This window comes from Colobus angolensis, unplaced genomic scaffold (genome assembly GCF_000951035.1).
Source record: "Colobus angolensis palliatus isolate OR3802 unplaced genomic scaffold, Cang.pa_1.0 Scaffold2, whole genome shotgun sequence".
In the NCBI taxonomy this organism is placed as follows: domain Eukaryota; kingdom Metazoa; phylum Chordata; class Mammalia; order Primates; family Cercopithecidae; genus Colobus; species Colobus angolensis.
Window position 1 is genome coordinate 9,013,504 of NW_012115154.1, and position 13,933 is coordinate 9,027,436.

Genomic DNA, 13,933 nt, shown 5'->3' on the forward strand with positions numbered 1-13,933 from the left:
CTGGAAAAGAGTAATGGATGATTCCAGATCCCTTAGATCATCAGCTACACTTTACCAAGAGGCAGTGTGGGGTCGTGATTCCAAGCGGGATTCTGACCCCACAGTGGCTGGGTTGAAATCCCACCTCTGCCACACTCCAGCGGCAGAACCTTGGAAGAGTTTCTTATTCTCTTAATGCCTCAGTTTTCTCACTCATTTAGCGTCCATTTGCAAGGAACTAAATGAGTTACTGTTGTCTAAAGCGTGTTTTGTGTGTGTGTGTGTGTGTGTGTGTGTGTGTGTGTTTTAAGAGATGGAGTCTAACTCTGTCGCGCAGGCTGGAGTGCAGTGGCGCCATCCCAGCTCACTGCAGCCTATAACTCCTGGGCTCAGGTGATCCTCCAGCCTCGGCCTCCCAAAGTGTTGGGAATACAAGCGTGAGCCACTGCGCCTGGCCTCACTGGTGCCTGCTAAGGACCATACAAGTATTCTTTAACTGGTGTTGTTATTAAGGAACTGAGGCCCAGGAAATGAAAGGAGTGACTTGCGTGAAGTCCCACATGGATTAAGAAACTGGAGCTGGGGCAGGTGTGGGGTGGGCAGAAGGCAAAGCTCTCTGAGACTTGGGCAAAGAGAGCAATGGAGAATCACGAGCGATGGCCCTTGGTCCTGCGTGAGGAGATGGGGGGATGCTGCTCCTCCCTGAGGTATTGGCTTGTTCGTAGCACACGCTGATTTCAGAGGGGTGATAATTAAGTGCGTACGTGTTTATGGAGCGTCTTCTCTATGCCCGCTCCTGTGTAGGTGCTGAGGATATAGCAGAATACACGAGAGAGAATGAAGCGCACATTCTGGACAGGAGAGACACAAGTAGAAAAGAAGGACGTTTTTTAGGTACTATCAAGGATTACGAAGAGAAGAATACAGCTGGGGATTAATGTGGAGAGTGCGTGGTGTGGGAGTAGAAGGGATATTGTATTTGGGGATGGCGTGGGGATGCCTGGGAGTGTGGTTTGAAGCGGGACCTGAGGGATGAGAAGTCAGCCATGCAGAGACCTCAAGGGAAGAGCCCGGTGGACATAAGAGGGCAGAGGAGGCATCAGGTGGAGAGGCCGGAGCCCGCAGGGTTGGCAGGAGGCCAGGCTGGAGTGGAGCGCAGGCGAAGAGCGGGAGAGACCAGGTCACAGGGACAAGTGTGGGGTCAGATTAGAGAGGGCTTTGGAGGACTCGGGATTTTATTCTAAGAATCACGGGGAGCCATTGGAGTTTTAAAGCAGGAAAGTAATGTGGTCTGATTTATGTTTTAAAAATGTAACTTTGGCCAGGCGCGGTGGCTCACGCCTGTAATCCCAGCACTTTGGGGAGGCTGAGGCAGGCAGATCACCTGAGGTCAGGAGTTCCAGACCAGCCTGGCCAACACAGTGAAACCCCATCTCTACTAAAAACACAAAAATTAGCTGGGCATGATGGTGCGCGCCTGTAATCCCAGCTACTGCGGAGTCTGAGGCAGGAGAATTGCTTGAGCCCAGGAGGCGGAGGTTGCAGTGAGCCGAGATCGCGCCACTGCACTCCAGCTTGGGTGACAGAGTGAGACCCCATCTCAAAAAAATAAAAATAAAAATGTAACTAACAGTGCATTTTTGTTTTTAAACTTGACTCTCAAACATTCGAAGTTGGAACAGCCATTATTTCCTTGGATGTTGTTTCTTCTCTATTCTCTTTCCTTCTTACGGGACTTGCGCATAGTGTCTTACTCCCTTTTGGTTTTTGATCTTGAACTTGTTTTCCCTGGAACTTCTTTGAGATCTTGCTTCTCTTAGTCTCTGGAGGGCACTGCCCCAATTCAAGCTCACATGAAATTCTTGGCTTGGGGTTTCTGGTCTACACAGGCCCAACGCAGGTAGTGTGAATTTGGGTGCAAATCTCCCTGAGGACTGGCTTCTGAGAACAAATTCGTGTTCCCTTGTCCATGGAAGGTTTATTTCTTCTTCACCGTTTTACCATATGGGGCCGCAGCTTTATTCAGCGATTTTGTCATTAGCCCTCCCACCTTGGGTGGGCTCCAGGCTGCGTCTCTTGTCCCCACACCTCATGTAGCTATGCTGGGGGAGGTTCAGGGGCTCCTGGTGAAGGCAGCGTCAGTGATTGCTTAGCTTCCGGGCCTTGTTTTTACTTGGATTTTGCCCTTGGTGGATTCCTTCCTTTTGTGCCTGGTCAGTGATGTTTGTAAAAATCTTAAAAATCTCATCTAGAAGCGCAGTTGTTTAATTTGCAGGGTTGTTCAGGGTATCCAGTTTGCCACAGTGCCGTCCACAACCTGGTTTGGAACATAACATCGTGAAGTAGGTGTTGAGTCTTTACATTCCTTAATCACGGCAACCGTTGTCATTGTTCCTGTGGCATAATTGCGGTCTTTCAAATCTTTGTTCCAAAAGGTTTCCACCTTGCAGTCCTTACTTCAGGTTGTAATTAAAACAACATGTCACTCTAGCAATAACGAAGCGAGGGGAGCTGCTAAGATGGGTTTGAACTATAATGCTGGCATCGGCATTACTCAAGTCTTTTTTTTTTTTTTTTTTTTTTTGAGACACAGAGTTGCGCTCATTACCCAGGCTGGAGTGCAGTGGCACGATCTCGGCTCACTGCAATCTCTGCCTCCCAGGTTCAGGTGATTCTCCTGCTTCAGCCTCCCGAATAGCTGGGACTACAGGCCTGTGCCACCACGCCCGGCTAATTTTGTATTTTTAGTAGAGATGGGGTTTCTCCATGTTGGTCAGGCTGGTCTTGAACTCCTGACCTCAGGTGATCCACCTGCCTTGGGGTCCCAAAGTGCTGGGATTTCAGGCGTGAGCCACCGGGCCTGGCCTTCAAATCTTGTTTTAATCAGTTTTACTGCTGGACACTTATACCTAGATTGTATCAAAAAGCTATCAAAGAATAAGGATCTTGTTGGCCGGACACAGTGGCTCACGTCTGTAATCCCAGCACTTTGGGAGGCCAAGGCAGGCGGATCACCTGAGGTCAGGAGTTCGAGATCAGCCTGGCCAACATAAGGAATCCCTGTCTCTATTAAAAATACAAAAATTAGCTGGGCATGGTGGCACATGCCTGTAATCCCAGCTACTTGGGAGGCTGACGCAGGAGAATTGGTTGAACTGGGAGGCAGAGCGCGACTCTGTCTCAAAAAAAAAAAAAAAAAAGGTTCATGTTACACTACATTGAATGATCCTGCATGGTTTATTTACATAATGTAATATCTATATACACAGGTAGATCCTGAATAAATAATATGGTATATGAGGACATTATGGAAACATTATGCCATGATTAAGGAATTATGGAAACAGTATGCTATGTCATTCAAGTTGTAAAGTGGCGATATTTGGTAGGACCTTTTTAAACATGATACTTAAAAAGTACATATATACACACATCTGCAAAAAATAAACATCACCTTATTCACAACTAGTTATCAATACTCTACGTAGAGGCTTCCAAATAAAAGTGTTAAATTTTGGATGACTATTTAGAAAAAAAAATGGAATTTATCATTTCAGTGTGGTAACGTTGGTTTTATGCTGGTTGGAATTCTAGTTAAAAGTTATGTCTTTGATTAATAAAAGGAGAAAATTGTTAATGGTATGTGTTTGTGGGCAAGAGCTTGGGTGTTGCCATCACATAGCACCTCATTGGTAAATCAGGCCCTATCGTAAGGTTACGAAATTAATAATTACAGGCCCTATCGTAAGGTTACGAAAATTAAGTTGAGTTAAAACTTATAAAATGCTTAGTGTGGCATCTGGCACATGGTAAACACTCGATAACTGCCAGTTATCTTTTAGAGTGGGAGAGGATAAAAACAGTCTACCAGCCTGGCAACATAGGGAAACCCTGTCTCTACAAAAAATATAAAAATTAGCCAGGTCTGGGGATGTACACTTGTATGTAGTCCCAGCTACTTGGGAGGGAGGCTGAGGCAGGAGGACTGCTTGAGCCCAGGAGGTGCTCAGTCAGCAGAAGGATTGCTTGAGCTAAGGTCACGCCACTGCACTCTAGCCTGGGCGACAGAGCCTATCTTTGAAAAAACAAAACAGCCGGGAGTGTGGCTCACACTTGTATTGTAATCCCAGCGCTTCGGGAGGCCAAGGTGGGTGGATCACCTGAGGTCAGGAGTTCAAGACCAGTCTGGCCAACATGGTAAAACCCCGTCTCTACTAAAAAAATACGAAAATTAGCTGGGCATGGAGCTGTACACCTGTAGTCCCAGCTATGTGGGAGGCTGAGGCGGGAGGATTGCTTGAACCCAGGAGGCAGAGGTTGCAGAGAGCCAAGATTGTTCCACTGCACTTCAGCCTGGGTGACAGAGTGAGACTCTGTCAAACAAACAAACAAACAAACAGTCCTAGCTAACATGTATCAGGAACCACTGCCATGTTACTGTCCACGAATCTGTGCATTATGAAGACAAGAAATTTCAATGCACTTTTTGTACAGGTACTAATTTCTGTGCTGCACAAAACAGAATATGGTTTATAAGCTGATTCCTACCTAGATGAAATTGGTAAACATATTTTATATAGGAATTCTTTTAAAATTTTTTTATCCACTTCTGTGTATTAGCGTATGTATGGCTGCTGAATAGGTTTTAGGAATAGGTGCAAATAATTTAAATTAGATGCAATGTATAGTATTTATACTCCAACTGAATACATTGACTATAACTCTTATGGACTCTGTGCCACAACTTGTCAAAAGTCTAAAGGAAGTAAAAAGAAACACGTAATCAAACTTACTGTTTAAAGTTCTTTGTTCAGAGCCATTAGCATATTTAATAGGATTTGCGAGTCCTCTTTCCCATATGGTTGCCTTTTAATAAAGATTGTAATAGGCAGAAGACATAATTTGCCTCTCAGATAGATAGCTAAACAAAATTAATTTATTTTTCTGAGTAAGTTAGTGACCTACTAACAAGTGCACAGTCTCTTAACTAAAACCTTTGGGGCTGGTACCCTAGAATCAACACATTCAAATTTCTAGTGCAAAATAATGAATCTTCACTAATTGAAAACCAGAATGAGCCTCTTGTCAGTTTTGGTCAGTTTTTGCTGCTACACATGAAGCAAGCTTAGTAAAAAATGAGTATTTCAAGGGATTGTGAACTGTCTGTATTTCAGTGGAGATGAGAAACATTAGCTTTGGTTCTAGGAGGTAACTCAGAGGAGTTCTGGATGACTTAATGCTTTGAGAACATGGCACGCTGTCAGCCTTGTTGTTTTGTCTTGCAGCGCCGGTGGGGGTGTGCACATTGAGCCCCGGTATAGACAGTTCCCCCAGCTGACCAGATCCCAGGTGTTCCAGGGCGAGTTCTTAAGTGGATTCATGTGGTTCTGGATCCTCTGGCGCTTTTGGCATGACTCAGAAGAGGTGCTGGTAAGTGCAGGAGAAGAGCTCTTGTCGTTTTTTGGGTAGGGGGAGGGAGGATGTATTAATAGCTTAACTGGTTTATTTTTCTGTTGTAGACCATTTTTCTGTCTGGACATAACCCTTTGCCACCACGTTGTCCATATGTATATGTGAGAATCCTATTATTTAATGAAACATGTTACCTTCTCACCTTTTTTTACACGAGGATGTATATTTAGGTGGTCCGTTTCTTAAGGTTTCTGTTAGGTTGCCATCCTAGGGAGACTAGAAGCTAACTCTTTTTTTGAGACAGTTTCACTCTGTCACCAGGCTGGAGTGCAGTGGCACGATCTCGGCTCCCTGCAACCTCTGCCTCCGGGTTCAAGTGACTCTGGTACCTCAGTCTCTTGAGTAGCTGGGACTACAGGTGTGTACCACCACACCAGCTAATTTTTTTTTGTTATTAGTAGAGACAGGGTTTCACCATGTTGGCCAGGCTGCTGTCACACTCATGACCTCAAGTGATCCACCTGCCTCGGCCTCCCAAAGTGTTGGGATCACAGGCGTGAGCCACCGCGCCCGGCCAGAAATGAATTCTTTTAACTTCTGAACTAGCGGTTCATTGGTAGGTTAGGTTTCACACTTAAATTCCGTTAAATGACGAATGTCTTCTAGTCTGTCCAGAGGCCCAGGGCAGCCAGGTTTGGGTGGGATGGATATGAGTGAATTTGTCTTGAGAAGGGAAGTTAGTTTCAGTGATTTTCTTACATATCGTTAACCTCAACTGAGGTTTTACCACATTTGCAGATTGTTCTTTGGGAAATTACATCTTTAAGACATTGAAATCTGTGCTTGTTGATCCAGAATACTTTGAATTTTAGTAAATTTGGGTTTGTTTCCAGGATAGGAAAATCTTAAGCAGTATGTAAGTTTTAGAAGCATCAGGTGGCTTCATATCCCATTTCTCTTAAACTTCTCTGTGCCGTTGTCCTTCAGTAAGGAGCTGCCTGGGTGTCTGTGAACTGGCAGCACATTTAATATTTGAGGTGCCCCTGCCTCACTGTCGGTCAGTTGTCCGGAGTGGGTATAGTGTATATAGCTGTTAGGTCTGAGATGATGATGATGCAGCCAGATAAGCCCTTAGATCAGGATTGAAGATGACGAAGCCCACCTGAGGCTTCTCCTGAGGCTTCTCCATTTCACAGCAGTAATGTTAGGAGAGGTGGAAACATATTTTGCCAGGACTGCCAGGATGTCAGGAACCTTTGAGACCTGTTGCGTCCACTTCCCCCATCCTCCCTCCATCACAAACACGTACCAATGGCTTAGGCTGGTACCTCCAAATGGGGAGACTTTTAAAATTCAGGCCAGAGCCCATATAATGAACAAACTAAAGAACAGGTGGGCCATCGAATAATTGAAGTAGAGTTTGTTCCTGTGGTCAGGGGCTGAGCCATATTGGTTTTTTTTCTTTCCAAGATTTATTTAACAATTTAATGGCCGGGCGCGGTGGCTCAAGCCTGTAATCCCAGCACTTTGGGAGGCCGAGACGGGCGGATCACGAGGTCAGGAGATCGAGACCATCCTGGCTAACACGGTGAAACCCCGTCTCTACTAAAAACTACAAAAAACTAGCCAGGCGAGGTGGTGGCGCCTGTAGTCCCAGCTACTCGGGAGGCTGAGGCAGGAGAATGGCGTGAACCCGGGAGGCGGAGCTTGCAGTGAGCTGAGATCCGGCCACAGCACTCCAGCCTGGGTGACAGAGAGACACTCCGTCTAAAAAAAAAAAAAAAAATTTAATTAGTTGCATGGAATGTAAATTCTTGACTTTTCTTTCTTTTAAATGGTTGTCACCAGGGTCACTTTCCGTATCCTGATCCTTTCCAGTGGACAGATGAAGAACTAGGTATCCCTCCTGATGATGCAGACTGAAGATGTAGACGCAGACTCACTCTGTGCAAGTGGGTGTGCTCCAAATTTCTTTGTCATATTTACCTTTTTTCATAAACATTAGTTTTTACTTTATGTCTATGATGGACTTGAAAAAACTGCATATTCTAACAGCATGAAGCTGAATTAACCAAGTCCTGTATCTGCTTTTTGTTTGTTTGTTTGTTTGTTTTTTTTGGAGACAGAGTTGCTCTGTCGCCCAGGCTGTAGTGCAGTGGCATGATCTTGGCTCACTGCAACCTCTGCCTTCCACGTCCAAGTGATTAGCTGGGATTACAGGCACACGCCACCACACCCAGCTAATTTTTGTATTTTTAGTAGAGACGGGGTTTTGCCACGTTGGCCAGGCTGGTCTCGAATTCCTGACCTCAAGTGATCTGCCCGCCTCAGACTCCCAAAGTGCTGGGATTACAGGTGTGAGCCACTGCACCTGGCCACGTATCTGATTTCTGTCTTAAGTTTTCACATTTGCTTTGGTCTCTTCTTCTTTTCATTGTATGTTTTATTTTATTTACATTTTTTATTTCATAGAGACGAGGGTGTCACTATGTTGCCCAGGCTGGTCTCGAACTCCTGGGCTCAAATGATTCTCTTGCCTCGGCCTCCCAAAGTGCTGGGATTACAGGCGTGTGCCACCACACCTGGCCCATTGTATAATAAAAAAAATTTTTTTTTCCTAAGTTAGGTTATAATTTTAGGGTTTCATTTATCTAGCCACTGATCAAAGATATATTAAGACCAATTCTGTGCCAGGCACAGGCCTACAGTGGTGAACAGGACAGATGGAGCCTACAGTATGTAGCTGCAAAACTACAGTGTCCTGCTCTCAACATTTAAATAGATCCAGCATATGGGAATATTACTATATAGAACTATATGAAAATTAACTCTTTAAACCGTAAAGGGTTATGGCTTTTTCATTTTCCAGGTCAGGAAGTCGAGTTTTTCTTTCAAAAGGGAGGTATTAAGAAGCCCCTTTCCCCATAAGCCCCTAGGGGTTAAGATGTTCTTATTTAACATGCTTTTATTTTAATTATATTTATTTTTTAAATTAAATTAAATTTATTTTATTTTTTTTTTTATTTTATTTTGAGATGGGGTCTCATTCTGTCATCCAGGCTAGAGTGCAGCGGTGTGATCATGGCTCACTGTAACCTCAACCTCCTGAGCTCAAGTGATTCTCCCGCCTCAGCCTTCTTAGTAGTTGGGACTACCACTCTTGGCTAATTTGTGCATATTTTATAGAGATGAGGTTTCGCCATGTTGTCCAGGCTGATCTCAAACTCCTGGACTCAAGTGATCCACCTGCCTCAGCCTCCCAGTGAGTTGGGATTACAGGCGTGAGCCACTGTGCCTGGCCAACAAGTTTGTTTTAATGACTGGACTGTAAACCCTCGAGAGAGGAAGGGTGATTTTGCTTCTCTCCTCTACAAGGCTGTCACATGATCAGTGCTCAACAAAGACTTGAATAATTGAATAAATGAATTATGGATTTGAATTAGTGAATATAAAAGTACTTAAAGCTTTCTACTTTTGTTTTCCTGCAGGAGCCAGGTGAGAATTTCGAGGATTATCGACTTCATATTTAAAGTTACAAATTAAAGTGGCTTGGTCAAGAATGAGAATGGAGTTATGGATCTTTTTTTGGGGGGAGCTGGGGTGGTGGGAGCGGGGCAGGGGACAAGTCTCACTCTGTCACGCTGGAGTTCAGTGGTGCGATCTCGGCTCACTGCAGCCTCCACCTCCTGGGTTCAAGCAATTATCCTGTCTCAGCCTCCCAAGTAGCTGAGACTACAGGCGCCTGCCACCATGCCCGGCTAATTTTTGTGTGTTTTTTTTTTTTTTTTTGAGACGGAGTCTAGCTCTGTGGCCCAGGCTGGAGTGCAGTGGCGCGATCTCGGCTCACTGCAAGCTCCGCCTCCCGGGTTCACTCCATTCTCCTGCCTCAGCCTCCTGAATAGCTGGGACTACAGGTGCCCGCCACCACGCCTGGCTAATTTTTTGGTATTTTTAGTAGAGATGGGGTTTCACTGCGTTAGCCAGGCTGGTCTTGAACTCCTGAACTCAAGTGATCTGCCCGCCTCGGCCTCCCAAAGTGCTGGGACTACAGGCGTGAGCCACTGCGCCTGGCCTAACTTTTGTATTTTTAGTAGAGATGGGGTTTCACCATACTGGTCAGGCTGGTGTCAAACTCCTGACCTCAGGTGATTGACCTGCCTCGGCCTCCCAAAGTGCTGGGATTATAAGTGTGAGCCACCTCGCCTGGCCTGGATCTGTCTGATAATGGCAACTACCCGTTATGGATTATTTTTTCCAACTCCTGCGCTAAGTGGTTTAGTGCCTTTCAGCTGATCCTCTTTGGCACCCCATTGACATAGATAGGCATTGGCTCCATTTATCAGTTAAGACTGCGAGGCTCACAGAGATGAAGTTACTTGCTTAGCATCACACGCTGGTAGGCAGCAAGGTGAGGACTCCAGAGCTCACCCTTAGCTGCAGCGCTGTACCGCTGCCTCCTCAGCTGGTGTCTTAGCTGTGTGTTAGCAGTTCCTGTGAAAACTCTTGTCCTTTGTCCATTGCAGTGGATTCTTGCTCTGAGTGGACAAAGGTTAGAGGTCAATGCAGTCGATTTATGAAGTAGCTCCTGTGGACTGGGCAGTTGTGTTGAGGGGCCGTTGTGCAGTTCTTAAGGCATACTTCTAACTAGGAGTTTTTAGGGCCAGAGGAATGGGAGACAAGGGTGAAGCAGGAGTTTTTACTTTTTCTAAAATTTGTTGCAAAGCACTTTCCAACTCTCTGAGACTGGACAGAATTCTCCTCTACCCACAGATCTAAATCTGTATCTGTATATCTATTTTGTAGAGACAGGGTCTGTCTCGGTCGCCCCAGCCGGAGTGGAGTGGTGTGATCCTAGCTCACTGCAGCCTCAGACTTCTGGGCGCAAGTGATCTGCCTCAGCTTCCCCAGTAGCTGGGACTACACGTGTGTGCCACCACACGTGGCTAATGTGTGTGTGTGTTGACAGAGAGTCTATGTTGCCTGAACTCGAGGCCTCAAGTGATCTTCCTGCCTTGGCTTCCCAAAGTGCTGAGATTACAGGTGTGAGCCACCGTGCGTGGACTCCCTTTTTTACAGTTTAGGTTTTTGAGTACCCAGGCATTGAGAATCTGGTGCTAAAGAAAAGGTTCTGTTCTCAGAGAACTTAAGATTTTAGAAAGGGTAGACGGATAGGCAGAAACCAAGTGAGATTTACCAAGTGCTGTGGAGGAAATGGCACTGGGTGAGGTGCTAGAGATGGGCGAAGAAGGCAACTTGAACTTCTGACTGGTCAGGGAAGGCATTTGAGCTGAAAATGGAACAAGCAGGAGTCGTCAGTTGTATGAGGGCGAAGAGTGTTCTGGGAGTAAGGAACAGCAGGAATCACGGTCTCGCGTGGGACCACAGTCACTCCTGTGTGTAAGGAACAGAAAGTCCAGGGCACCTCCAGCGGGTGAGGAGAGGATGGGACGAGATCTCGTGAACAGATCAGGGTCACAGGTTTAGATTTTGGGTTGAATGCAGCAAGCAGCCTCTGGCAGGCTTTTTAAGCTGGGGTGTGGTATGATACGCTTTCCTAGTAGCCGGGTTTCCAGTCCCACTTTGGTTCTCTTTGGATGTCACAGAGCACGCACCGTGGCAGGAAAAGCTGAAGCAAGTGGAACAGTTGCACCCTCCCCTGCTGACAGCTTCAGCAGTCTGTCCCTCTTGCAAGGGGTGCTGGGGACACTTCCCCAGTTTTGTGTTTACTCACCTGTGTGTGAGCTGCCAGAGCTGATGAAGCCATGTTTAAGGTCTTTACTTTAAAAACTATCCAATCTCTTTGTACTTTTTAGGTTTCATTTTTTCTTGTCCTCCACTCATCCCCACCCCACCCCTCATGACGTGCTCACTCCCCAATATCAATAAAGTTTTTTTTGGAAAGAATATAATCTACAACAGTGAACTCAAGTAGGATAATCTCATTAGCCCCATTCCTTAGAAATCAGTTGCTTGACTTAAAAAGATAACTCTAAAAAGAGCATTCTTCTGTTTAAAGAGTAAGGAGGCCATATTGGAATCTTCTTTTCCACATGTGGGCCATGCAGGGAATTGTTCCAAGCCTTCTCAAAGGAAGGGACCTCCACCTGCTGTATAGCATATGGGAAAATACGTGGGAGGCGTCCCAGAAGGATTTTAGGTACAACATTTGATTGATGGAATATACAGTTACAGGAAATAATAGTGAAAACTTACTATGGGCCAGGCACTGTTGTTAGCACTTAAGTTTATCAAATCCTCATGGTATTATTTCCACGTTATAGGTGAAGACGTTGAGCTAGAGATGGGTTGGGTGCTTTGCCAAGCTCATACCTGAGATTCAGATCCTGCCGTCTTGTTCTAGGCGGAGTCAGATGACCTGAGTCCACACAGCATGGGGTCAGCCTTTTTGATCACAGTTTAAGAATTAATTTCATGTTACCTAGGTATAAATAGGCTTGTGTACACACATATTAAACCAAAAGTTCACGAAACAGTATTTATCTGTTACGCACACTATTTTCATTTTATTCTACATACTAAAGAAAGAATGGCCAATTGAGACCTCCTAACTGATTTTACAGCCTACTAAGTTGTCCCAATCTGACATTTGAAAAGCTGGCGTAATGCTTCCAGATCTCAGGCTGCTGGAGTCCGACTTGCTGGATCTGACTAGCAGTTCTACCATTTGCTTGCTGTGAGTTTGGGCAAATTAACTTTGATCTGTACCTTAATGTCCTAATTTGTAGAATGGATTAAAAAGGTTAAATGAGTCAGGTAAAGCTCTTAGAACTAGGCCCGGCCTGAATGAAATACCCTCTACATGGAATCAGTTGTTATTTCTAGACCATTGGACCTAAGCTAAGCATAGTGACCCTGGAATCCCAGTTTGATTTTTATAGAAAAACTTCCAGATAGGCCAGATTGTAAACATACTCCAACAGAGGCAGTGCCACCCCGCCCCTCTGTCAAAAATTTGCCGAAGCAAAACAAACACATTTACAGTATCTGTTCCTCTCTTCCTGATGGGCAGCTATGAGTCCATTGAAAGTAAGTTTTAGGGTATGGCCTAAAATGGCAACGGAGGTCAAGTGTTAAATTTAGCACTCACCTTTGTAACTTTGTTAGTTTCCCAGGGAAGCTTTAATGTAAAGACCACAATTAGCTGTCTAATAACGCCTGAGACGAGAGGTGTTACAGAAGGAACAGCTGTTACATGCATGTTACAGGAAGATACACAAGTCATCTTGGTTCCAATTGCCCCTAGAACTATTTTATAGAAGAGGTTGACCCTGTCACCTGCTGCAACCATTTCACCAGGAGCAAGGGCAGGACACCACGGTGCAGAGTCAGGGAAATGGAGCTCCCTGAGGTGGTGTGTGGACCTGCCTCAGCAGGTGCCTTTTGTTTACACTAGCAGTGTCTTCCCAGATTGGTGATGACAACAGTAGGGACAAGTGGAGCATGCCTAACACAACATCCATTTCTGGCTACGAACTCACTGTCATGGAGTCAATACTCATTTCTATCCAAATCTCGTTAACAGCCATCGTGTCAAAATTATATCTATGTAATATATACCTACATAAAATGCATGCTACAGATCTCGGGTCCTGGCTACATAAGCCTAGCACAGTCATATCGTTCAGTGCTGCATATTCAGCAACTGATACGAGAGGAGTTGGACCAGTTTTTTTTTTTTTCCCTCTGAGACAGGATCTTGCTCTGCTGCCCAGGCTGGAGTGCAATGGTGCTATCACAGCTCACTGCAGCCTTGACCTCCCAGGCTCAGTCTTCTCCCGCCTCAGCTGGGATCACAGGTGCGTGCCACCATGCCCAGCTAATGAAAATTTGTTTTTGGCCAGGCTGGTCTGGAACTTCTGGCCTCTAGTGATCCTCCCACTTTAGCCTCCCAAAGTGCTGGGATTGTAGGCATGAGCCACTGAACCCAACTCAGTGTTCTTTAAGAACACTTTTTGCCCTAACATTTTGAGTCTAAGAGAACTATAAAACTCTTTTAAAAGACAGGTCTGATTGTCACAGCTCCTGATAAAACAAAATTTCAGAAGAGCTAGTGTGGTAGAGTTCTTTAAAATAGAACTTTTTAATAACCAAAGTGTCCATAGTTCTGGGCTAAATTTTAAGGAAAACCTCATATATATGGTATAATATGTTCTTAAAGCCACAACTACTCTGTTGTAATCATGCATGAAGGTTTAGAGAATGAATTTCTACGATGTTTATATTATAGAATTAGTTTTCAAGATGAGAAAACTGCAGTTCATAGGAAATTAAGTCTTGACATTTATTTTTATTTTTAGCGTGGGCATCTTGCTATATTGCCCTGGCTTGCCTCAAACTCCCGGGCTTAAGCAATCCTCCTGCCTTAACCTTTTCAGTCTTGATAGTATTTTATTGTTTGGGAGGAGGGGTGAAACCAGATTTCTCAGGCACAAACCCACTTGAGGCTTTTCTGTTCCTTCATATTATTCTCAGACATAAGGATTGCAGGTGAAGTGTTTTTTTTTTTTTTTTTTTTTTTTTT

The 13,933-nt window shown here is 44.9% G+C and overlaps 1 protein-coding gene across 3 annotated transcripts in view; it reads left to right on the top strand.

Annotated features, from left to right (window-relative positions):
- Nucleotides 1-13,933, top strand: part of NDUFB2 (NADH dehydrogenase (ubiquinone) 1 beta subcomplex, 2, 8kDa) — a 20,414-nt gene that overhangs the window by 1,370 nt on the left and 5,111 nt on the right. The window contains exons 2-5 of one of the 3 annotated variants that reach the window (XM_011941293.1): nt 493-686; nt 5,265-5,409; nt 7,240-7,343; nt 8,880-8,957. In XM_011941293.1, the coding sequence (XP_011796683.1) occupies nt 619-686; nt 5,265-5,409; nt 7,240-7,314 (288 nt within the window). In that variant the 5' untranslated portion in view covers nt 493-618 and the 3' untranslated portion in view covers nt 7,315-7,343; nt 8,880-8,957. Of the gene's footprint in view, nt 1-492; nt 687-5,264; nt 5,410-7,239; nt 7,344-8,879; nt 8,958-13,933 lie in introns of those variants that run through there. The other 2 variants (XM_011941292.1, XM_011941291.1) reach the window with 2 other exon arrangements.